This window comes from Rhipicephalus sanguineus, chromosome 6 (genome assembly GCF_013339695.2).
Source record: "Rhipicephalus sanguineus isolate Rsan-2018 chromosome 6, BIME_Rsan_1.4, whole genome shotgun sequence".
Taxonomy (NCBI): domain Eukaryota; kingdom Metazoa; phylum Arthropoda; class Arachnida; order Ixodida; family Ixodidae; genus Rhipicephalus; species Rhipicephalus sanguineus.
Window position 1 is genome coordinate 159,867,970 of NC_051181.1, and position 23,562 is coordinate 159,891,531.

General features: G+C 43.8%; 1 protein-coding gene across 1 annotated transcript in view; it reads left to right on the forward strand.

Annotated features, from left to right (window-relative positions):
• Positions 1-190: 190 nt before the first annotated feature.
• Positions 191-23,562, forward strand: part of LOC119396913 (inositol polyphosphate 5-phosphatase OCRL) — a 27,783-nt gene continuing 4,411 nt past the window's right edge. Inside the window, exons 1-15 of the mRNA XM_049417278.1 lie at positions 191-587; positions 684-796; positions 885-967; positions 1,074-1,183; positions 2,882-2,905; positions 3,400-3,513; positions 5,068-5,284; positions 7,633-7,835; positions 9,779-10,085; positions 16,896-17,007; positions 19,126-19,281; positions 20,173-20,373; positions 20,742-20,810; positions 20,876-20,972; positions 21,982-22,111. Of these exons, the coding sequence (XP_049273235.1) occupies positions 734-796; positions 885-967; positions 1,074-1,183; positions 2,882-2,905; positions 3,400-3,513; positions 5,068-5,284; positions 7,633-7,835; positions 9,779-10,085; positions 16,896-17,007; positions 19,126-19,281; positions 20,173-20,373; positions 20,742-20,810; positions 20,876-20,972; positions 21,982-22,111 (1,886 nt within the window). The 5' untranslated portion in view covers positions 191-587; positions 684-733. The remainder of the gene's footprint in view (positions 588-683; positions 797-884; positions 968-1,073; positions 1,184-2,881; positions 2,906-3,399; positions 3,514-5,067; positions 5,285-7,632; positions 7,836-9,778; positions 10,086-16,895; positions 17,008-19,125; positions 19,282-20,172; positions 20,374-20,741; positions 20,811-20,875; positions 20,973-21,981; positions 22,112-23,562) is intronic.

Below are 23,562 nucleotides of genomic sequence, written 5' to 3' on the forward strand. Positions count from 1 at the left end.
GTATAATGACCGCTTTGCATTAACAAAATGCTTAATTAAAAAATATATCATATGTGTCTCATAAAATAGATTAATTAGCCTTATTAACAACCTTCATTAAAGAAATGCCTGTCTACGAAGCTAAATATCAACACTAGCAGCACGGGCGGCTTTATTTACGCAAAATTTGCATCTCCCTATCTTTTTTTTTTTTATCTACGTGCGTTGTGTTTTAGTGGATCTTCCGAAGCAGCTCGTTTTGTCGGTAACAGCGCGACAGCGCTTTATGGCGATATCATTGTTTTAGAGGGGCATTCTTTCTGAGCATTCATCCTGCTGCGAGAAGGTAAAGCCGGCATGCGATTTGAGAGAGACCGCGGAGTTTGCCGCGGCATGTAGTTCACGGGTAACGGACGTCGACTGCAAAGCATCGGAAATCCTAAGCTGGGACCAGCGACGCGCATCGGCCGGTGTTTGGATCGCTAGCCTTGCAGTTCCAAACTACTATATGTCACCGTAATGGAGAGCGAGCGATCGAGACCGGGGCATGCGAGGAAGAAGGTTTCGTCCGTCCGCAGCGTCGTCGTCTAATTCGCCCGTGTCACAAGGCAGGTGGTCACGGCTAATTCTCTTTAGCGAAAAGCAGGAAAATAAATGAAAAACAAAGCGCCTGTGCGTAACGACGCATGACAATTGTTTCGCAGTCGTTGCCTGGCCGCATAGCCTGGCCGCAGCCGCGAGGGAATAAACAGCCATGAGTGCACAGTGTCCGGCCGCCGTGAAAGATATTCTTGCTCTAGGAGACTCCTGTGTGGCCGTATCCTTTTTTGGGGAATTCGATTCCCCGCGCAAGGTCACTTCTCTTGCGACAGTGTGTGATCGCTTGACGACCGGCAATCTACCAGTGGCTGGAGGCGGGGCTCGTTCAAGAATGGGTGAAGACCGGTCGATTGTTGCTGCTGGTGCAGCATTCGGACACAGCGCACGGGTGAGTGCGCACCACACACTGTCGATGAAGGAAGTGTTTTGATGTGACGCGCTCTGTAGCGTCATGTTACGTTGATCTGCGTGATCTCTTTCGGTTTTGCTTTCAGGTTGCTGGTGTGTCCACGCTTAGGCGTGGGATCGACAGGGCGTGCACCCGATGTGACTTACATGGCAGAGCATGCCTTCCCCATCGACCAAGATTTCAAGTGTGAAATTGGTGGGTCCATCGCGAGGTGTCACTTGTGTAACCGCGTAGCAGAAATAACCGAAAAAAAAGGAGAAAGAAGTGTCGTGTTTTCATTATCATGGTTCCACTGCAACTTCTTTGCAACAGCAACAAAGAAATGATGTGTTTTATGTTGTCTTCTATGGCTGCTTTGAATACACAGACCGCAAAAAACTGAGCAATAGATGGCTTGCAATTGACGTCACGGAAACAACCATGTTTGGAGCACCAGCATGTGGAGACGCGACGTTTGCGATGCCATATTAATGCTATCAAAAAATCACATGCAGGTTATTTCATGCACGCACAGAGACGCTCCTGCCACATCGTTTTCACATTGTCGCAATTTGTTTGTCATCAAAACCACCATCGTGGACTACCAGTACAGTCAGAAGCGGCGTCCATGACGTCACGTGCAAGCCATCTATAGTGAAGATGTCCTGCATGATGACATTTATGTATTCGTGGCCACGAATAAGAAGAGCTGCATCCTTGATTCAATTGTGCATTCATATGTCAGTGTCATGCAGAACCTTGTAGCGCTTGCCTCTTTTACAAAGCACATATTTTATGTTAAAAGTGTGGGCGTGCAAACACGGACACAAGAGAGCAAGACAACACAGATGCCAGCGTTTGTGTTGTCTTGACTTTTCTCTTGTGTCTGTGTTGGCACGCCCATTCTTTTAACATGAATACATACCAACTAACTCCGCTCTCTGTTATTCTAAACATGTTTATGCTATTTTTCATTTGTAGAACATCTACTTTCTTGCTTTATGTTGAAACAATACTTCATATCAGAAGCTCGAAGCTGATTGTCTAGTTGTAGTGTTTCCTGAAAATAATATATACAGCCACTACAGTAGTGTTAACTCTGTATATCATTGTGGAGAATCTGCGCACACCACACGAAGGCACACCAAAAAAATACACAAGGACCAGCGCAGCTTTTTTTGGTGTGTCTTTGTGTGGTGTATGCAAATTTTGCACTTTGCAGCCAAACCAACTAGACCGCCTTTCCGTCTTATTTCTGTATATCAATTGCACAAAGGGATTATGTTTAAACTAACCTAAAAAGTTATCTCAGGACAGGGGTGGTAACGTGGCTTTATAAAGAATGCTCAAAATCCTACGAGCCACGGTACACTACGGAGTAGGCTAAGCTTCGTACAAGTTTGTAGCGAAGTTGACAAAATTGTATTGAAAAAATAAGGTGTCAAAAAGCGTGCTTTCACTTTGTTTAATGTCCCCATATTCTTGCTGCGCAAAAGGAAGGAAGAAACAAAGCCTGTATGATGTAAATATTCTATCTTGAAACGCTCTTCATGCTTCATCGTATTGTTTGAGTGGTCCTCTACCCACATTCAGAGCAATCGCTGACACCACTCAGCAAGCACTCTGAATTGTGCTGCCCATGTAACTTTTCCAAAACCAGAATTACAAGTACTGCATGTGCCATTATGCCAAATTGAAGTTATTGGAAATATTTGAAGCTGCTTTCAATGCACAAATGAATGCATTGTTTTATAAGAGAGTGCCTATATACCACTCGCAGTTATGTTCATTCATAAGAGAGGCTAGTACCTAGCACTTCCTGAGGAGGCGTTGTTCTCAGTGAGCAAAACTGAAATTTTGGTGTGCAGTAGAAACATTACTTTAGATTTTTTTTACTGCTTTCTTTTATTTCAGACACCTCTTGTTCACATGGAAAAGGTAAGCATAGCTGTCATGATCTTTTCTTAGTGTAAGTAGCTTTTTTTGTTAGCTGCATATGTGTAAAGTTGACATTCACTGAGACACAAAAAAGAAGATTTACCTGTTTCCATGCCTGCTCTACAAGTGAGATTTTGGGTGTTGATATGGGGGGGGTGTCGATTTCAGTATTTATATTATGCATTACTATTTAAATATCTATATATTGTGCTTCTTGATGGCATGTGTGAAGGCTATTAGTGAACTAAATGAAAAAGAAAAGCTGGTAGTGCTGCTGCTTGAAATGTCATGGTTAATGAAAAAGTTGTCTTTTACACATCTTTCGCTTGTGCTTTCATCATGGTGACACTTTCCACACTGTGTTGCAATAACTGTTCTATTTGTCCTCGTCAAAGCTCTATCAAGTACATTTGTCGTCTGTGTTTTGCAGCATAAACAAAATGCGTTCTTTTCTTATGAGAGCCAGTTTGCAGAGGGTGTGGTGTTATGTGCAGCCGGAGCTGACATGTACGTGAAAGTGGCCCACAAGCGTCGGAAACTGCTGCTTGAGCTTCCAGCCACGGACGGAGCCAGATCATTCCTGGCCCAAGTGGGCAGAGCTGCAGAACGTAAGTACAAAACATGTGCCACGGCTTTATTTAACCAAGGATCACCAATTCTGCTTGTGGGTAGACGTGAGGATGTTGATTTTGCTTGGTTGCTTGTCGGCTTTGGAAGGGCATCTACTGGGACAATAAAGGAAAATGTTAAGTTTGGCTGGATTGATTTTTTACCTGCATTTGAGTGTATCATCGCTTTGTGCATGCCAATGAACAAATTTTTTTGCATCAAAAAGTTCACTAAAAGTCCCTGGTGCCGCTGCGCAATTTGAATCACCTGTGCTGAATGGAGGACTTGACGTCACCACCTCTGCTGCTAATTTCTGTGAATCAGCGGGCATCAGAGAGCTCCACGGCAGTAGTATGTACATAGCAATAACTCTGGCTTACTGCACTTTTATTTATTGCAAAATTTATGTAATTCACTTTTCATCTGTAAGCCGTTGAGTAATCAGAATAGATGATCTGACATCATTTATTGAGGTACCGACAGAGCATGACAGAGAGTGCCACTTCATTTTCTCAATTTCATTGTTTTCTCGCTTGGAAATGCTCTGTTCTCACCAGGAATGGTGAACTGGTTATTATACAAGCCTAATTTTTCAATCTAGCTTAACATAATATTTCCCTTTAGTGTCCCTTTAAGCAAAAGGGCGAGGAATACAATGCACATTCTTGCTTTGATGAGTCAACTAGTTAACGATTTTCTCTTTTAAGTAGAAGTACAAAGGTATTCACAACCCTTCCTGATTTTCATGCAGATTTTGCATTGAGGTAGCATGTTGCAGTGGGTTCAGTTTGATGCCACGTTTCTGAGTGTCACTGCTATATTAGGTTCACAGTAACACCGAATTTCATGTTGGCTGTCATGATGCCATTAAAAAAATGCAGATTTTTCTGCAACAGAATGATGGCACCATCTGTGGCAAGTGTAGCTTTCATAAAAATGTTGAAAGATGGCATCCATGTTCTATTTCAGCTAGGTTGCCTCGATACAGCTCTTTTCCATGCATGGTGGTTAATGCGAGAATGCACCGTCATATTATGTCTGCACATGTAAGGGAACACTATGACAGATAATGGGTGTTAGCATTCTGTGCTCTCTGACAATGTACAATTATTACTTTTATTAGTATTACTTATTGTTTGCAGTTTTCTGTCTACATGCCTTACAATACTCGCTTATCAGCTTAAAAATGGAGTGGAATATTTACACTAAAGCTACTGATAAATTTAGTTTCAAGCCTAGCAGACAATGAGTCATTTTTGCTGCATTTGCATTTAGAACCTGCTTTTCTTTGACAGGAATTGAATTTCCTACACATCAGGAAACACCCGACAGTCAAAGGGCTAAAACATTGCGAGTTCAGTGCACGATGCATTTTGGAAACTAAAACCAATAAAAATAATGGCAACTGTGGCTTCTTAATGCAATCATGTCAAAATATTGCCTCCAGTTTCCATAGTGGCTGGATTGCCAAGTTTCCCAGCATGAAACACAATAGCATATGTATAGGCTTGTCTTGCAAGGGAGCATTGGATCAGTCAGTGCTCTTCCTTCAGGGCATGCCCTGCTGCGTGGGGCTGGGAGCGATTTTTCCTGGCTGAGCCAGTACGGTGGGACCCAGGAGCTGAGTAACGACAGCCTGCTCAACAGTCCCGGTGAGCCACCGCGGCAGACAATTGCCGAAGGGGCCACGCCGCTCGCCGCTCGAGAAAGCGTGGTGCGGCTCCAATTGGCCATGCGTGAAGATGACTACACTCATCTCGAGGAGATCAGGTACTTGTCGCAGAGTGCTTCTCTAATGTGGCATGGTTATGCAGCTTGATGAGAAATTAACTAAGACATGCTTCGATCGAACTCTTGCGGGGCAAGTACACTGATCGTAGGAACTTGGTCTTTTATTCTTGTTGTCACGGTATTTCTTGTGCACAATTCCTTTTAAAGAAACCACCTTCGGTAACATGGAGGCAGAATATATTGAAATACTATAGGTATGGCATCTGTTCTTTCCCACGACTTCTAAGTACTAATTTGATGTAGCGAGAGCACTGGGATTTTTTTTTTTTATTGTCGAATGGGGGTAATGTGGTTTTGACATTACATATTAATGTAAAGAAAAAAAATGCAAAAGCAAGTTGTTATTTTTAAATAGGATTGGGTGCCTGCATGTGCGTGCATGCATGCATGTGCAATGAATTAGGGCATAAATCAATCCACGGCTCCTTTTAAAAGTGATGAGGACTTGTAATGCATGATAGCAGCTGTCTTTATGTTAGCTTCCTGCTGCAAGCAGATGGGCCAAAACTTTCAGGGAACCCTTATAATCTGTAGAATCTGTAATATAATATAGCATTGTCTGATGTTCCATTTCTCATACATTATCTGTCACTCGCTTGCCATTTAGTATATAGCCCCCCATGCCCTCCTGCTTAGGCTGATACATTGGCCTTCAGTATGTATGTATGTATGTATGTATGTATGTATGTATGTATGTATGTATAAATAAATAAATAAACTTAAAAAACTTCCAGGTGCTTGAAGTTAGCAGGACTGACACAACCAATACTGAATTCTGGTCATGCATGAAGTGGCTTGTGTTGCTTTTGACAAACCGTTTGGCAACTTGTTAGATAAACATTTGTGGACCTTGGGTTGTAAAAATGTGAGAGGAAACGCTTGACTCAAAATAATAAATTTCTGTGACCCGCAGACTTTCATTTAAGTTACACAGTGTTAACTAACACGTCACGTAAGAGGAAATTCATATCAGAGAGATAATTGAATTATGCTCTCTATCAGATAACTGTGATATTCCCGTAGAAATCCCATCTAAATATGGCAATGTACTACATGAACAAACTCCTGTGTACGTGCACATTCAATATATTGAACGCTGAGCCACTACAAGTGTGCTTCTCCTAACAGCACTGTTTTGGCAGATGCTATCAAACAGGCCATTGAATCTGAATGGCAGTGTCAAGCCATGGAAGAAAAACGAGCGTGTCTTAAAATATGCATGGCTCACACAGCTTGGATTTTATCTGCGTTCAGTAAAGAGGAATTGCTTTAATAAGCTTTAGCACAATAGAGTGATGCGATGCAGTGATGCGTACTAATAATGGAGCGAACCACCGTGCAGCGAAGCATTCAACCTGCAGCTGTTTATCAGAAGGAGGACCACCATGTTGCTTCAGTAAAGGGAATTAGTCGCTGTGGTGGCGCAGTGGTTACTATGCTCGGCTGCTGAGCCAAAAAATGCAGGCTTGATCCCAGCTGCTGTGGCTACATTTTGATGAATAAGCTTGATACTGTGAACATGCTTGAAAAGAAATAGCAGATCACTGTGATTTTATTGGCAGTGTAGTGATGGTAATCAGAATAATCCAGCTGTTCTAGAACGAATTTCAGAGTCACTTCTAGCAAAGCGATGGTTGCATATGCTTTTGAATTTTTTCTGGACCCACTCAGTGGTGTTACTGTTAAATTTGGAAAGGCCTTTCTAGATCACAGACACATGCTCAAATTGGGGAAGACAGATTATTGTGTATAACTTGTGGAAGGGCATAGGAGAATCGAATGCTCTATATATTGTTACGGGAAATACACAGACTCGAAGGAATAGAAACAGATGTATTTACAAATGGTTAAGCGAGCAGCGCTGCTGATAGGAACAGCTCGCACCACTCTATCTTGTTGTCGTCCTTTTCTTCGTCTTGTTGACCGCAATGCCACTGGTACGTAGCGATATTCTGCAAACAGAACCGAGAGAACAAACACTTTACACGGTAAAAAGCTTAGTGTAAGAAGTAAAGTGTAAGGCTGTATCAAACATAATACAGAGGTCATTGATTTCAGAAACCTTGCATAACAATAGTACAGAATTAACAGAGTATGCAAATAACACGCTAGAAGTTTTGTGAGCAAAACTCGTGACTTTTCGTATTATTATTATTATTATTATTATTATTATTATTATTGTGGGTCTCCTGTGCTTTAGTTTTTGTTCATTTAATGCTCATATTTGCATTCAATTTCATTTACCCTTGCCATGTTGCTTTTAGTTAATATTCCCTGATGTATTATCTGGTTAGTGATGTACAAATGTGTTGTTTTGCACAATGAAGATTTTTCCTGGGGACATGGAATGTGAATGGCCAGGCATGTGGCAATGTGAACCTGAATGATTGGCTGTCAGCCGATCCTGAGCCTCCACAGCTCTATGCCGTCGGCTTCCAGGAGCTTGACCTTAGCAAGGAGGCCTTGCTGTTCACCGACAGTCCTCGCGAAGAAGAGTGGCTTCGGACTGTTGCCCTTGGTCTTCACTCAGGTAAGGCCTGTTCCTGTGAAGCTTTGTCATGGGAAAACTCGTCTGGTTTCCATAATACATGCGGCACTGCAGCTTTGGAAAAAGATCTATTGTACAGTAGTCAGCAGTGGGAAAGCTAGGGGGGGGGGGAGTAAACACTGCACTGCGACCACATGTGACCGCAGCCAGAAGAAACACACAGCACTCTTACTTTCTAATATGGGTATTTATTATTATTATTTATTTAACAATACTGCTAGTCTCTTCAGAGATTATAGCAGGGAAGGCACAAGAAAAACATTATTTGTTTACGCAAAATCATACATGGTGAACATTATACATTACTATTAGCCTTGAAGAAGACAAGTTCACTTGTCGAAACATCGGCTCGAGCACCCACCCCCTGTTTCGAGCGATAGTGGTTACGGACACCGGCAGCGGCGGACAACTACGGCGCCAAAAACGGCCCTTGTTGTGATCTCATAACAGCTTTCTCTGTAAAACAGTATTACCTGTAAAGGCCGTGGATTGGGAAAACTGCAAGGAAGGGGGGGGGGGGGGGCTAAAGGAGGTTTAGAAGTTGTATATACTCACTGACAACTTTTCTAGGCAATGAAGGGTGTCGGGTCTGAATATGAACCACTCTCAGAACACACGGAGACAGTTCACACCCTCAGGCAACAACGACGCGTACGTTTATTAACCTGATTTTACATCAACGAGCTCGCCAGCCGAACCTAATACACAACGAGTCGCACTCTAAGTAACCTTATACAATGCCAATACAATACACAGAAAACATAACACACAATGTACCACGAATGCGGAATCGCTGATGTTTGATTCACCATGAGGGTCCTGCAGAAAAAGAGTCATGGTATCGTCCCCTATGGACCCACCGTAGGAGACGTCCATCCACGCGCACTACCAAACCCCAAAAAAGACTTGCTGCTGTTTTCTCTATGCCGGTCCATCCTCACCGACAGGGGGACGCGCGTGCACCATGAGGTGCAAACGACTTTACAGGGGGTGATAGCATCCGCACAAGGGAGAGCTACGGGATCAGAGCTTCTGCACACATACTGCTTCGCAAAGTAGTCTGGCTTGGCGCACATTTCATACCACTGTGGAAAGTGATGACTGTGCAGCATCAGCGTTGCATAGCATTTGGTTTGTTTGCCTAGATGACCATTCGTGCGTAAAGTTTGTGGCAAGTTTCTGGGGTGAGTAGACGGTGGAGCCAGAATAACACGGATGTTCACGTAATGACAAAGACGCCATTTCGCATTTGAGGTACACACAAAAGGTGTCACTTTCTCATGTGTGCAAAAATGCAAAATCACAACATATAAATCAAAACAAACATAAATTCGTTGGTTTGTGCTCTGTCCTATCTCAAAAATCTTCCTGTAGAAAATGAAGCAGTTTTTGTTAATTCTCACATAGAAAACACGGACGAAATTGTGGGGGCTACCTTCATTAGTGGTAGTGTTTACGCAATTTGGCTCTGCAGCCTTCACTTCATTTCTAAGGAAAGTTGTCCGCACAAATATAGTAGGGTGGAAATAGAGGGGTAACACTAATGTTTCAACAAGTGTATTTCAACTAGTGGAGAGAAACCATGAATGACAAGAATTTCCATGGAAGTAGGTACTGCTGATCTATGATGCATAGTATTCTGCAGATGCACGAACTTTGCCTGCACTGGCTTGAAATGTCAATACAAATTCCCTGCATTGATGTTGGAGGAGAGTGAACAAAGCGTACATAAGAACACTGCTTAGGAAAAACATTGGCTCCAGCGACATCCTTTGCTCAGCGAATTCTTATCGCCTTGAGTGTCCATCTTCTGGCAAACTTGTGTCATTATTGTAGTACTTCTTTAAGTATGCTAAAACTCAATCGCTCAGTCAGTCAGCACACTTGCGTTGATGCAGAGTGCCTTTCTCTGCCCCTTGATGCAGGCTGTCGGTACCGGTTGGTGAAGCTGGTGCGTCTAGTGGGAATGATGCTGGTGCTGTTTGTGGAGGAGCGTCTGGCACCCCATGTGCAGGAGGTGGAGGCCCACTGGGTTGGCACAGGCATCCTTGGCAAGATGGGCAACAAAGGTGCGGTGGGCATCCGTCTGCGGCTGCATGCCTCGTCCCTCTGCTTCGTCTGCTGCCACCTGGCCGCCCACCAAGAGGAATGCCAACGCCGCAACCAGGACTACGCCGACATCTGTGCACGCCTTTCCTTTGGCCCCACTGACCGGGTGCTCTCGGACCATGAGTGAGTTGTTTCACTTGACAATGTGTCAGTTGTGCTCCCAACTTACACTGCTAAAGACAAATAACAATTTATGTCAGAGTGAAAGCTGACATCTAAAACAGCAATATTATCAACAGCAGTGCCCTACTTACCGAGAAATTAAGCTAAACGTATCGCACAATGAGCGCCATGAGTGGGACATTTTGGAAATGATCCCGATGACGTGAGAGAGTCCGACTACAATTAATCACTCGTAATCAAACTTGCTGCAATAAAAAAAAATTTTGGGTGCGAAGTGAATTCGAATATTGAAGTGTGAGTGCGAATCGAATATTTTTCGAATATTTCTTGAATATTTTTCAAATACTTCGAAGCGAAATTGCAGAAAAAAAGTTAGAGAGGATTCCTAAGCATATTCTTATGAGATAGCAACATGAAAGAGTTTCTTTTCGCTAGGTTGATGAAGCACTGGCGGGGTGGTGTTTCATAGTTGTCTTATCAAGAATGAGGCAATGTAGAGGCCGAATTGTACTTATGTACATGAGTTGGTGCAACCAAAGTGTTGCCGACAACACTTTACAAGTGATAGGCAAAGATGCCATTTCTTCAGCCTCTCCTCCTCTTCCAACTTCTGTGGAAGCCCAACTGATGTGGCGGACAAGGGCGTGCTCCCTTCAAGTCCGGAGTTCCAAATCTGCCTCGTAGACGTCGATCTATAAGAACATCTGAAATTTTGGATGCTAAAAAGCTTCGGTGTCCGATTTTTCAGAGTTTCTGCCCAAATTTCAGGCCCAAAACAGCATTAATTGAGCCCCCAACTCTGCCTCATCTTTCATCTCCATGTTGGAACCAGCGTTTTCTTGAGTTAATACATTTGCGACCGTAGCGGGGCTTGAAAGGCAGCTTTGCCGCAATACCGGGGTGGTGTGATGAGGTAAAGCATATTGAAAATCTAGCGACCACTTCTAATCGGACGTTGACTGTCTTGGCAAAGTTCGACCGTAACGGAGATTGAAAGGCAGCTTTGCCGCAATACGAGAGTGTAATGAGGTGAAGCATATTGAAAATCTAGGGGCCACTTCCAATTGGACGTTGACTGTGTCTTGGCAAAGTTCGACTGTAACGGAGCTTGAAAGGCAGCTTTGCCGCAATACTTGGGTGTGATGAGGTGAAGCATATTGAATATCTAGGGACCACTTTCAATCGGACGTTCTCTCTTGGCAAAGTTCGACCGTAACGGAGCTTGAAAGGCAGCTTTGCCGCAATGCGAGAGTGTAATGAGGTGAAGCATATTGAAAATCTGAAGGGGTCACTTTCAATCGGACGTTGACTGTACTTGTTTTTGGGAAGTTCGAAGAGTTCGAATAGTAAAATTCCAGTGCGAATCGAATCGAATAGCAAACACTATTCGAAAGATATTCGAAGTTTCGAATATTCGCACACCCCTAGTTTAAAGGTTCCGTTTTCGCCTAACTGCGCTTCGCCTGGCGCCCTGTTTCGCTCACGCGGTCGCAACTCAGTGGTAGTTTCGGTATCACATACTGCCATGTGTGTTTTGCGCGCTCGTGAAGTCGCTCTGACAGAAAGTTCGACAAAATGCCGCATGCATGTGATGTTGCCGTATGTCCGATTGGTGCACGGCGCCATACGTATACATACATACATACATACATATACATATACATATACATATACGGTGCATGACGGCGGCGGCGAAAACCAGCCGAGACTGTCCATATAATTGCTATCGCAATAAAAACTGCTTTTAGGCGGTGATTTGAAGTGTGCTAACGCAATGCGGACCACTAAAACATGATTTTATTTCAAAATAAGCACTTCCTTGGCACAGAAGTAGCACTACGAGGTTTCTGGACCGCTATTTTAATCATTAAAGTCAACTTAATTGCCTTTAGTGTCCCTTTAAAGTAGGGATAGCTCGTAATGATTCTTAATTACGATGATTCTGCCAAAAGGCAGAGATAGTGACAAAAAATGCGCCAAACTTCCTGATCATGATTGGCTCCCTTCTGCAGTTTTCACAAAGGAGCTAGTCACGTAGAAGTACAGTAGAATTTCAGTGATACGAATTTCGATCTGATACGAGTCCGTAAAATTCCCCCGGCCAAATTCCGTTGTGCCCAATGGGCAAAAATTTGGATGTTCCAAACTCTTCTCCACATCACGACGGGTGGTACGAGCTTTGGTATCAAAATTATCAAGTGACGGCCAAGAGCAGCATGCTCCGGTAGCTTCGGAAGTATGCACGCGGCCAGTGCACACACAGTTAGAACTGTGGTTATCGTTTGCCACAACCACTGCGGATGATGCCGCGGTCGGTATCGACGCAGTCATGTATGGCGGCTACGAAACTCCGAAAATACATGCACATACAATGCTCACCGAGTCCAACTATGCCTGCTGCTACCGCTACAGAAAAACCGTGGAGGATGCAATCATAGATAGCAATGATGTACTAATTCTAAAGGCACGTGCGCGACCCACGCACACTGATTGCACACAGAACTACCGTTTGCTGTAACCGCAGCACACGAAACTGTGGTTGGTATCGTATGGCAATGGCGAAACTCCGAAAATACATACAGTAAAAGCTCATTAATTCAGATTTCATGGGACTGGAAAAAATGTCCGAATTAACCGAATGCCGAGTCATTAAAAATATTAAGAAAATAGTAAACAAGTGTTATTACTAGGGGTGTGCGAATATTCGAAATTTCGAATATTTTTCGAATAGTGTTTGCTATTCGATTCGATTCGCACTGAAATTTTACTATTCGAACTATTCGAACTTCCCAAAGACAAATGCAGTCAACGTCCGGTTAAAAATGACCCCTTCAGATTTTCAATATGCTTCACCTCATTACACTCTCGTATTGCGGCAAAGCTGCCTTTCAAGCTCCGTTACGGTCGAACTTAGCCAAGAGACAAAGTCCAGCTGGAAATGGTCCCTAGATTTTCAATATGCTTCACCTCATCACACCCCCGTATTGCGGCAAAACTGCCTTTCAAGCTCCGTTACGGTCGAACTTAGGCAAGAGACAGTCAACGTCTGATTGGAAGTGGTCCCTAGATTTTCAATATGCTTCACCTCCTCACACCTCCGTATTGCGGCAAAGCTGCATTTCAAGGTCCGTTACGGTCGAAATTAGGCATGAGACAGTCAACGTCTGATTGGAAGTGGTCCCTAGGTTTTCAATATGCTTCACCTCATTACACCCCCTTATTGCGGCAAAACTGCCTTTCAAGCTCCGTTACGGTCGAACTTAGGCAAGAGACAGTCAACGTCTGATTGGAAGTGGTCCCGAGATTTTCAATATGCTTCACCTCCTCACACCCCCGTATTGCGGCAAAGCTGCCTTTCAAGGTCCGTTACGGTCGAAATTAGGCAAGAGACAGTCAACGTCTGATTGGAAGTGGTCCCTAGGTTTTCAATATGCTTCACCTCCTCACACCCCCGTATTGCGGCAAAACTGCCTTTCAAGCTCCGTTACGGTCGAACTTAGGCAAGAGACAGTCAACGTCCGTTTGGAAGTGGTCCCTAGATTTTCAATATGCTTCACCTCATCACACCCCCGTATTGCGGCAAAGCTACCTTTAGAGCTCCGCTACGGTCGCAAATGTATTAACTCAAGAAAACGCTGCTTCCAACATGGAGATGAAAGATGTGGCAGAGTTGGGGGCTCAATTAATGCTGTTTTGGACCTGAAATTTGGGCAGGAAGTCCGAAAAATCGGACGCCGAAGTTTTTTAGCATCCAAAATTTCAGATGTTCTTATATATCGACGTCTACGAGGCAGATTTGGAACTCCGGACTTGAAGGGAGCACACCCTTGTCCGCCACATCAGTTGGCCTTCCACAGCAGTTGAAAGAGGAGGAGAGGCTGAGGAAATGGCATCTCTGCCTATCACGTGTAAAGTGCTGTCGGCAACACTTTGGTTGCACCAAATCATGTACATAAATGCAATTCGGCCTCTACATTGCCTCATTCTTGATAAGAAAGACAACTATGAAATATGACCCCACCAGCGCTTCATCAACCTAGCGAAAAGAAACACTTTCATGTTGCTATCTCACAAGAACATACTTAGGGATTCTCTGCAACTTTTTCTCTAATTTCACTTCGAATTATTCGAAAAATGTTTGAGAAATATTTGAAAATTATTCGAAATTATTCGATTCGATTCGCACTCAATCTTTATTATTCGAATTCGCTTCGCACCCAAAATTTTGCTATTCGCACAGCTCTAGTTATTACATCAATGAATTTTCATTTTCTTAATGAATATGTAAGTCCAGTACTTATTTTGCATAAGAGCAGTGTAAAAGTCACAATTTTCATCATTCACGACTTCGTTCACAATGTGACCGCAGCTCAAGACCCCTGTGTGTTGAGCTGAAACGTGCTCTGAACCAATCCCTTATTGCGTTTTGCCACTACCAACAATACCACGTGCATGTGACAATAATTGTTATGGCTGGAAAAATGGCCGCAACTGATCGTTCATCCATCACAATGTAGCAAACGAGTTTTATGTCACAATGTGGACCACGGATGAAGCTTTTCATCTTCAACAGCTTCCACCATGTTTGAGTTTTGTGACATTGTGCACGCACTGCCCGAAGTGAAAACGAAGTTACTGAGTGCCGCATCAGCTGTGGTCAAAACCGCGGGCGCTAAAGACACGATCATAACGTCAGTTCTAAAGGCACGCATGCGGCCTACGTCCAGAGTCCAAACCAAACTGCTTGGCGAAACGAATCTGCTTGTGAATAAACCTGGCTCGCTAATGGATAATTATGGATGGCAATTGGGCCCTTCTGAAGGCCCGCAGCCATTTCAGTTGTTCGTGAATGCCGTTTTCGCTCCTTTGCGTTGCACATTAGCGGTGCTTCATGCTTGACGCGCTCTGAGGATTGTTCGAATTAACCATGTTGCGGCCAAATATAACTAAATTAACGAGATTTTGATGCCATTAAACGATGCACATGCTTGCCGGGACCAGAGAGCACGTCCGAATTATCCGATTTTCTGAATTAACGTTGGTCGAATTAACGAGCTTTTACTGTACGCGTACAATGCTCACCGAGTCAAAGCGATGTTGCTTTCTGCAATCGCTGCGGACAAAACTGTGGCAGACGCGATCATACATAGCAATGGCGTTGTTTTGAAGGCATTTGCACGGCCAGCGCACATAGACTGAAAACAGAACTACCGTTTGCCATAACTACAGTGAACTGTAGCTGCAACTGCCACGCACAACGTTGTGGTCGCTATCTACGCGATTATCAATAGCGACTAAGCAGCTCCGAACATACGCGGCTAATGCAGCGGTAGATTAAAGGCAATAAAGGGGTTAAAAGGCTCGAAGCGTTTTAGCATTCCTCTCGGTCGCTTAAGAATATGGTGGAGCGTACTTTAATAATAATATCTGGAGTTTAACGTCCCTAAACCATGATATGATTATGAGACGCCGTAGTGGAGGGCTCCGGAAATTTCTACCACCTGGGGTTGTTTAACGTGCACCTAAATCCATACCTGCCAAGTCTTCCGGATTACCCGGGAGACTCCCGGATTTTGAACGTTTCTCCCGGTTGTACGGGTCATAGGAAAATCTCCCGGAAATCCAGTTTTGCCCCGCGCGTCCAGTGCTTTGTCTGGCCACATGAGCAAAGTTGTCTGGCCACGTCTAGTCGCATCCTAAATGTGTGATAGGTACGCACAAAATCTTGCCCGACGAAATAACTGGTAAGCAAGCGACTGCAGGCCTCGCACGCGGAGCGATGTTATCGCATGTGCCCTTCGCGTGACGGTGACGGCCGGGTCGTTTCATCTCTGCTTCAACCGCGTTCGTCCCTAGTGCTAGCGCGCTTTGACTCGCACGTGAAACAACGATGCGTAAGCGATGTTATCGGTTTGGACTCTGTACAGATCAGCGGTGACCGCACGCAACATCCCGCTGAGAGTGTCCATATAATTGCTCTCGCAGTACACCCCCCCCTATGCGGTCGGCATACTTTATACCCCCCCCCCCCCCGTTGAGTAGATCTCCCGGATTCCGTTTCTCCAAACTTGGCAGGTATGTAAATCTAAGTACACGGGCCTCAAACATTTTCGCCTCCACCGAAAATGCAGCCGCCATGGCCGGAATTCGATTCCGCGACCTTGGGGTAAGCAGTCGAGCGCTAACCGCTAGACCACCGTGGCGGGGCTACGGGCGGGGCGGTGGAGCGTACTTTAGCACTTAGTTTTCAGTTAGCCTCAAGCGAAGCTTTCACGCTTGCGTTCACGGCAGGCAGCTGCGTCGTCCCTTATTGGTCCATTCACATGTGTCCCAGAAAGACATAAGCGAGTTCTTTCGATGAAAATAAATGTTTTGTGCGTATACTGCGGTTTGGGAATGGATTTTGCTAGTTTTTTGGTGATACGAAATTTTGGGTGATATGAATATTTTCGCTCCCCCTTGAAATTCGTATCACCGAGATTCTATTGTACAATCCAATTTAGGCTCAGCCATATTCGAAAGCACCCCATGTGACTCAATTATAAAAGCTATTTTTACCATTTACATTTTGTTATTACAAGCAGTAATGGAGAGCTGGAATCAAGGTAGGTGCCTTTGGTGAAACAACGTATTCATTCCAGCTACTTGAGGCAAACAAAGCGTGCAGAAAAAGAAATGTTTGCACACTATGGATAGACTATTCACAGGCAGCTTAGGGGTTTTTGCAAAAGCTGTATTAGAGCCTATTGGAGAACAGCAGCCTTGCACCTGTGTGGTATTGTTTGCTCATAGTGAGCACGGTTTGTGCAGGCAGATCTTCTGGCTGGGTGACCTTAACTACAGGTTGGCAGACCTTGAGCATGATCGAGTGAAGAGCTTGGTGGAGCAAGGCCTTCTGGAGAAACTCTTGGAAAATGACCAGGTGTGCAAGCTGCCATTCCCAAACAGCTTCCTAAGGAGTCAAGTAAACTGATATGAAGAGTTTCAACCAGCATTGGTTTTGACTGTACCTGGCAAGTGCAGACAACGACACATGCTGTGAGACTCTAGATGGTACATTAGAATAAGCAAATGTGCATTTGAATAAGGTAACAGTCCGGGCTTGTTGGTGTGACATGACTTTATCATGTGCATTTGAAAGCATCAGCATTTGTATGCAGAAAAATCCTTGTGTGTAAAATGCCTTGTGAAGTGTAAGAAAAAAAAATGGGCACATGAATGACACAGACTGCATTGCAATGGCAAAGCTATGGCAACTCCCCTAAAATTTATTAGCATTAGTAAAATCTTGGTAAACAGATATTGCTTGTTAAATGGGAACACTTTAAACAGAACAGCTGCCTTTAATTTGGTCACTTTTATAGTTGACTGCTGCACACCTACACACCTTTCTTAGTAAACAAAACTCTCGCTATAGGGAATGTATCTTGCTGGTCCCATAATGTTCCATTTAACGAGATTATACAGTAATTATAATCCAGCAATGTTGTACCACCAAACTTGACGAAAGATTGTTACATTTTTCATTAATTTTGTGAATACCGAACCCAACGTAATTTCATGTCACTTGAATTGGGCAGCTTATAAGCTGTCAGAAGGCAGTGACCGGCAGTAAATGGACACAGAGTGTTGAGCTTAGCGGGAATTGCATTATACCCTTGACCAGCTCTCATGCATGTAACGTGGCTGATTCTGCGAGGTGTCCATCTGCATGGCAAGTTACATCCCTGCCGTGGCACTCGCATTTCGATGAATGCTAGAGGCCCGTGTACTTAGATTTGGGTGCATATTAAAGAATGCCAGGTGTTCGAAATTTTCGGAGCCCTCCACTAAGGCTTGCCTCAAAATCACATTGTGGTTTTGGCATGATAAACCCCAGGAATAATTATTGCCATCTACATGTGTTAATTGCATTTACTGAATTGGCTTCATGCTTTCAGATTAATGCGAGATGTGACTAAGACTTCTTCAACTTCTAGTGTTCTCCCCTTGGTGGGCTGCAGGGCAATTCCACCAACAGCTCTGGTTTACCGTACCATTTGATTGCCCACACTTATTGGTGGGCACTTGGCAGTTAGGATGGTCTATTTAGTCAAACTTACCAATTTTATTTTTTTCCCCACAATCTTCATGTGTGCCTCTATAATGCAAGGAAATATTACTGCAAATAATTGAGAAGTTGAGAAAGTTGCACTTTTATAGTGTACTAATGACAAAAATTCGTAGAATATTGGTTTCTGGAGGTGCCATTGTAGAAATGCATTGCATGACATCAAGGTGGCAGCACTTGCACAATGCTGTCCACTTGTTACCACCACAAAATGAAGAGATCGGAGCTTCAGAGAGCTGCACTGCCATGTTTTTCGACGCAAGATCAGAGTCAGTAGTGTGCTTCATGCACATCCATACAGCCACGAGCTGTACATTTCTTGATTCTGGTGACATTTCATGCTCATGGTAGGCTGCCTTAATTTTTCAGAAAATGCATCTGAAATGAACAACTGTAGAATGTACCTTTCAAACAGCGAAATAGTTACATAGAGAAAGAAGGGGCAGAAGAGATTGATTGCCACGAGAACCTCTTTCTCCTTCCCTTCTGAGGTCATAAGATGTCCACATTAAGAGAGTTTGAGGAGTAACCTCTGACCATCATTGTGATAAAGCCAGCTGTCACAGCTTATCATCTTAGTTGTGCATGATGCATCATTGCATCTAGGTTGGTACTCCATGATACTGCATATTGCATGAACAAATCACTGTGTGTCAGTCACCATTGAGTGCCTCTAATGGGTGCCAGCTAATGAGTACCATAATTGATGTTTTCTGCTGTTACTGTCCGTTGACAGCTGTTGAGCGTCGGTAATGGCATCATCCAACGAACACCAACACAACGATGTTTCACTGATGGGTGATTTGTGCTCATGCATTGACTACCGCTTGTCTAATAAAGCTAGGATCAGGTTTTTCAAACAGCCTTGTAACTTTCTAGTGGATTGCGCAGTGTGATTAACATTTGGCTTGGGTCACTTCACTTCCCCAGTTGCGACAACAGCAGCAGCAGGGCAAGGTTTTTGGAGGCTACACAGAGGGACCAATAACATTTAGACCAACGTACAAGTACGCCCCTGGCACACAGCTCTGGGATACTAGCGAGAAGCAACGTGCACCAGCATGGTGTGATCGCATCCTCTGGAAGGTAGGCCATGCAGGTGTTTTCATTGCTATGCATTATTCTAACAAAGTCGCATCTAATAGGAAAGTGTGTTCACTATCTCCATTATTCATTATAGTTGATTTTCATTATGCAATAATATTTACAAGAGAAATACTGCTGTACACATTTATGTGGTATTCACGTTCATTATATGAGGGTTTGTCTGTATCAATATGATGACAATGACACAATAGCTTCAGTATTGCAAGGTATGCCAGCACTTGCCTTTTTGAGCATGAGATTGTTGTTGTATTGGAGCTCTTAATGGTGGTCTCAAGTGAAACTGCATGCCATTTGTTCAAAATCCTTGCACACATTCATGCAGCAAAAGTGCAATGCACCTATATTTGCTGAACAGTGTGCCTGAGCATGGCTGATGCTGTCGCAGCACACTGGATCTATGCTGTGCGATTGTGATTCAGTGGGATCATGGGGTAAATATGTGGGATACAGTAACAATGCATCATCATCAGCAGGATAAGTCAGCAGGGCAGCAGCAATTTGAGCCATGCAGTAGTGGCTCGCAAAAATTTACAAGCATGTAGCCATGAGCTTCGAGAATGAATTGGTTCACAGGTGTGGTCTTGGCCGTTATTCAGAGGTTATGCATGGGTGTCTGTGCAAGTGTGCAATTCTTAGTGAAACTGTTTTTCAGAATTTTCACACTAGAAAGTGGAGGTTCGGACATTACTTGATTATTGTGCTATCCTGCATTCCAGTTGCCACATAAGCAAGTCTGCTGGACTTTTGACAAGTAGTTATCTATTAGTCTGGGAAATCTTCTATGTTTTGCAAAAATGCTGAGTGTCTTATCTGTAATGTGTATCTGCGGTTTTGTTGGTGGCTTCTGGGTGATCTTCGAGAATGTTGCAGGGTCCCCACGTGAAACAGCTGCGCTACAGTTCTCACGAGTCATACACACTGAGTGACCACAAGCCAGTCAGTGCCTACTTCAAGGTGGGCGTCAAAGTCATCGACACTGCTCGCTACCGCACCATCTATGAAGAGATTATGAAGAAACTGGACAAGCTGGAAAATGAATTTCTGCCGCAGGTGGCCGTTGACCGGCTTGAGGTATGTGACTTTTGCTATTGATAAGTGGCTGATTGACTGTGGAGAATTCGTGATACTGTCAGTCCCTGTGTGTTTAAATTATTATTTCGATAAAGTTGTTGTACCTAGCCAGCATATCTCTGCCCGCTAGAATCAAAATTTAAATTTTATGATCAACTGGTTTGTGCATCTCTTGCAATGCTGATCCGTGATATTTACACAAAAGAGTGGTCTGATTAGTTTAATCTTGTGACTGTTTTATGTTGTTTACTTGTGGTCCTGAAGGTTATCAAGGTAGCATAGTGTAATGTTCACTGCCTTGGGAGTGAAACATAGTACCATTGATATTTGCCTTTTGCTTATGAAATGGCACGCTATGGATTTCGCAGGTCCAGTTTGAAAAGCTGCACTTCATGGAAAGCCAAGTGCAGACCCTCACTGTTGCCAACACTGGTCAGGTAAATAAGCTCACTTATTCTGCAGAGCACAGCAGATTTGGTTGACAATCCTTTTTCCCACTCAGGTACCAGTAGAGTTCTGCTTCCGCCCAAAGTTGGACAATGGACGCTACTGCAAGGAGTGGCTGAGGGCCATTCCAGCATCAGGCGCCATCAAGCCAGGCACGATTCCTGCTTGCTTTCTGCATATTTATTCTCATACGAGGGCTGCCCGGAAAGTTTGCATACTAATTCAGTTTCAGTGTAACTTGTGCTATTCTCTGGCTGTATCTACTAACTCGCATAAGTACCTTTGTTTACGGGCATTTGTTGTTTTGTCAGGCCCACCTGTCTGAAGCGATGTTGACTGCTTTTTGCAATTTTCTCTCCATAGTGAAATGAGCAAGTCATACGAGGGCAGGTTCGCAGGCAATTCTGTGTGAAACTTGGAAAATCTTTTACGGAGATTTATTGTATTACAAGCAGCTTTTGGGACTTCCGCTTTAGAAAAAGCCGTGATGTGCAAATGGTGGAAATATTTTTTTTTAAAGGCATATTTCTCTCGAAGATGATGACAAATGGGGAAGGTCATTTGCATCAAAAACTATTTCACTGTAGAGGAATGAATGATTTATACCAACCATCAGCTGACAGTTCAGGAAGAAAAGGATGGCATTTCAAAAACTGTCTGTGTCAAAAACACAGATGAGGGCATGTGTGCGCATATAGACCTACACACATACAATAGCATATGCACAACGTGCACGCTATTAGTAACAGCTTGATGAGGGCTAGTTGGTGCACGCTATGTGCTGTGAAGAAATTCAGCCTTTTTTTCTGTGGCCATCACGTTTGGAAACAGTTTGCTGCTGTATATACTTTGAATTCTTGAGGACCAGCGCACAAACAATGTACTTAGAAAAAAAAGAGCGATACCCTTTGTGTCATATAGAATGAGTGTGCTGTATAGGATACAGAAGAGTGAAATTAGTGTTGTACTTTTCTGTCCTCTGAACGTACTTGTTGTGCTGGTCATTGGGAAAATTGAGCTATAGTTCAGTGATGAGCTCAAACCTGCATGCTTCTGAGCATATTGGAGTTGTTCAATACAGTATGTCAAGGTCATGTTTCTCATACGCGCATTAAAAAAAAATAATTGTTGCTCATTGGTGCATTTTTTTTTCATTGACAGGAGAGACATGCCAGGTGTCTCTAGAATTGTGTGTGGACAAGCGAACTGCGTGGCAGTTGAACAGTGCCTCGGACACTCTTGAAGACATCTTAGTGCTTCATTTGGAGCGGGGGAAAGACATCTTTATATCCTTTCACGTACTTTTCCATTGTCCTTAAGGTGAACTGGCCATTTTGTATCAGAAATAAACATTATAGCTGTAGAGTAAGAAATGATTTTTGATTATTACAAACATGCGCATGACGCAACTGTGTGGCACGGGGCTGTGTTGCTCAAGTGCAGCTATTCTTAACAGCAGTTGGTGTTCTTCATTGCAGTTATTATATGCTGAGCTTTCTTACCTTTTTTGTTTAGTTGAAATTTACGTGGTTCTTTCTTAGTGACACTGACAGGCTGGATGTCTTAATGCCTAAAGCATAGAAAACTTGAAAGAGATCTCATATCAGTTTCACCAAGACACATTTTTACAGCGAAAGCTGTTATGAGATCATTTCACCGGCCGTTTTTGGTGCCGTAGTTGTCCGCCGCCGCCGCCGCCGGTGTCCGTAACCAGTATCGCTCGAAATAAGAAAAAAAACTAAATAAGAAAAAAATTCCAGGATGGAACGAGGTTCGAACCTGGGCCCTCTGCGTGGGAGCCCAGTATTCAACCTCTGAGCCATGCCGGTGCTTGAAACTGCTTTGCAAAAAGGTCCTATACAGGCTTCATGTCGGGAAGGAACCACATTAGCATATGCAATATAGCGTGGTAAAAGAGTAGAATAAGCACCAAGCGTCGCACAACGCGAATTCTGTAACCAGGCGTCACAGAATGCGAATTGCGCAACGAGAAGGTTGTTGAATGCTTCCAACCCATTACAAAGAGCTCTGCCATAATTCTTCGTCGTCATCACGCACATCATCAACAAAGTGCGCATAATGCCTTACATGCGTTTAGCAGGTACCACGGCTGTCTGTAGAATGAAGAAAAATGGCACAGTGCCTACTGCCCTACTTCTCAAAAATTACAATGATTTATAGCGTAGTGGGTTCCTCGCAAGTGCACTTCTGATGGTTGCCAAGGAAGCCCATAAGGCTACCATGATCCATTTCCTCAGGGTCTCAATAAAGTCAATTCTCTCTCTCTCTCGCTCTACGGTTAAAGTGTGTTATAAAGCGTGGTGGGACAGTTAAATAACGACCGGGCGTCACACAATATGCATTACGTAACTAGTGGATCGTTTAAAGCTTCCAACCCATTACAAAGGGCGCAACCATAATTATTCATCGTCATCAACCGCCGCATCAACAAACTGCACATAATCGCTTACATATGGTACCTCGCTTCTCCGCAGAACAACGAATAATGTCGTGCTGGGTGCTTCCCAACTTCCCAAAAATTACGCTTTGTGGCGTAGTGGGTACGTTGCTAATGTACCTGTATTAGTAGCCACAGGAGAGTTTATAACGGGCTCTAGAAAAGCCGCTCTTCCAGCTTTCGCTGTGACTGTGCTGCGCTTTCCGCGCAGGCCTGGCGTTCGTTTGTGCAGCCCTGCCAATTTTTGCCTCAGCCAACTTGCCTGCACTGCTCCTAATATTTGC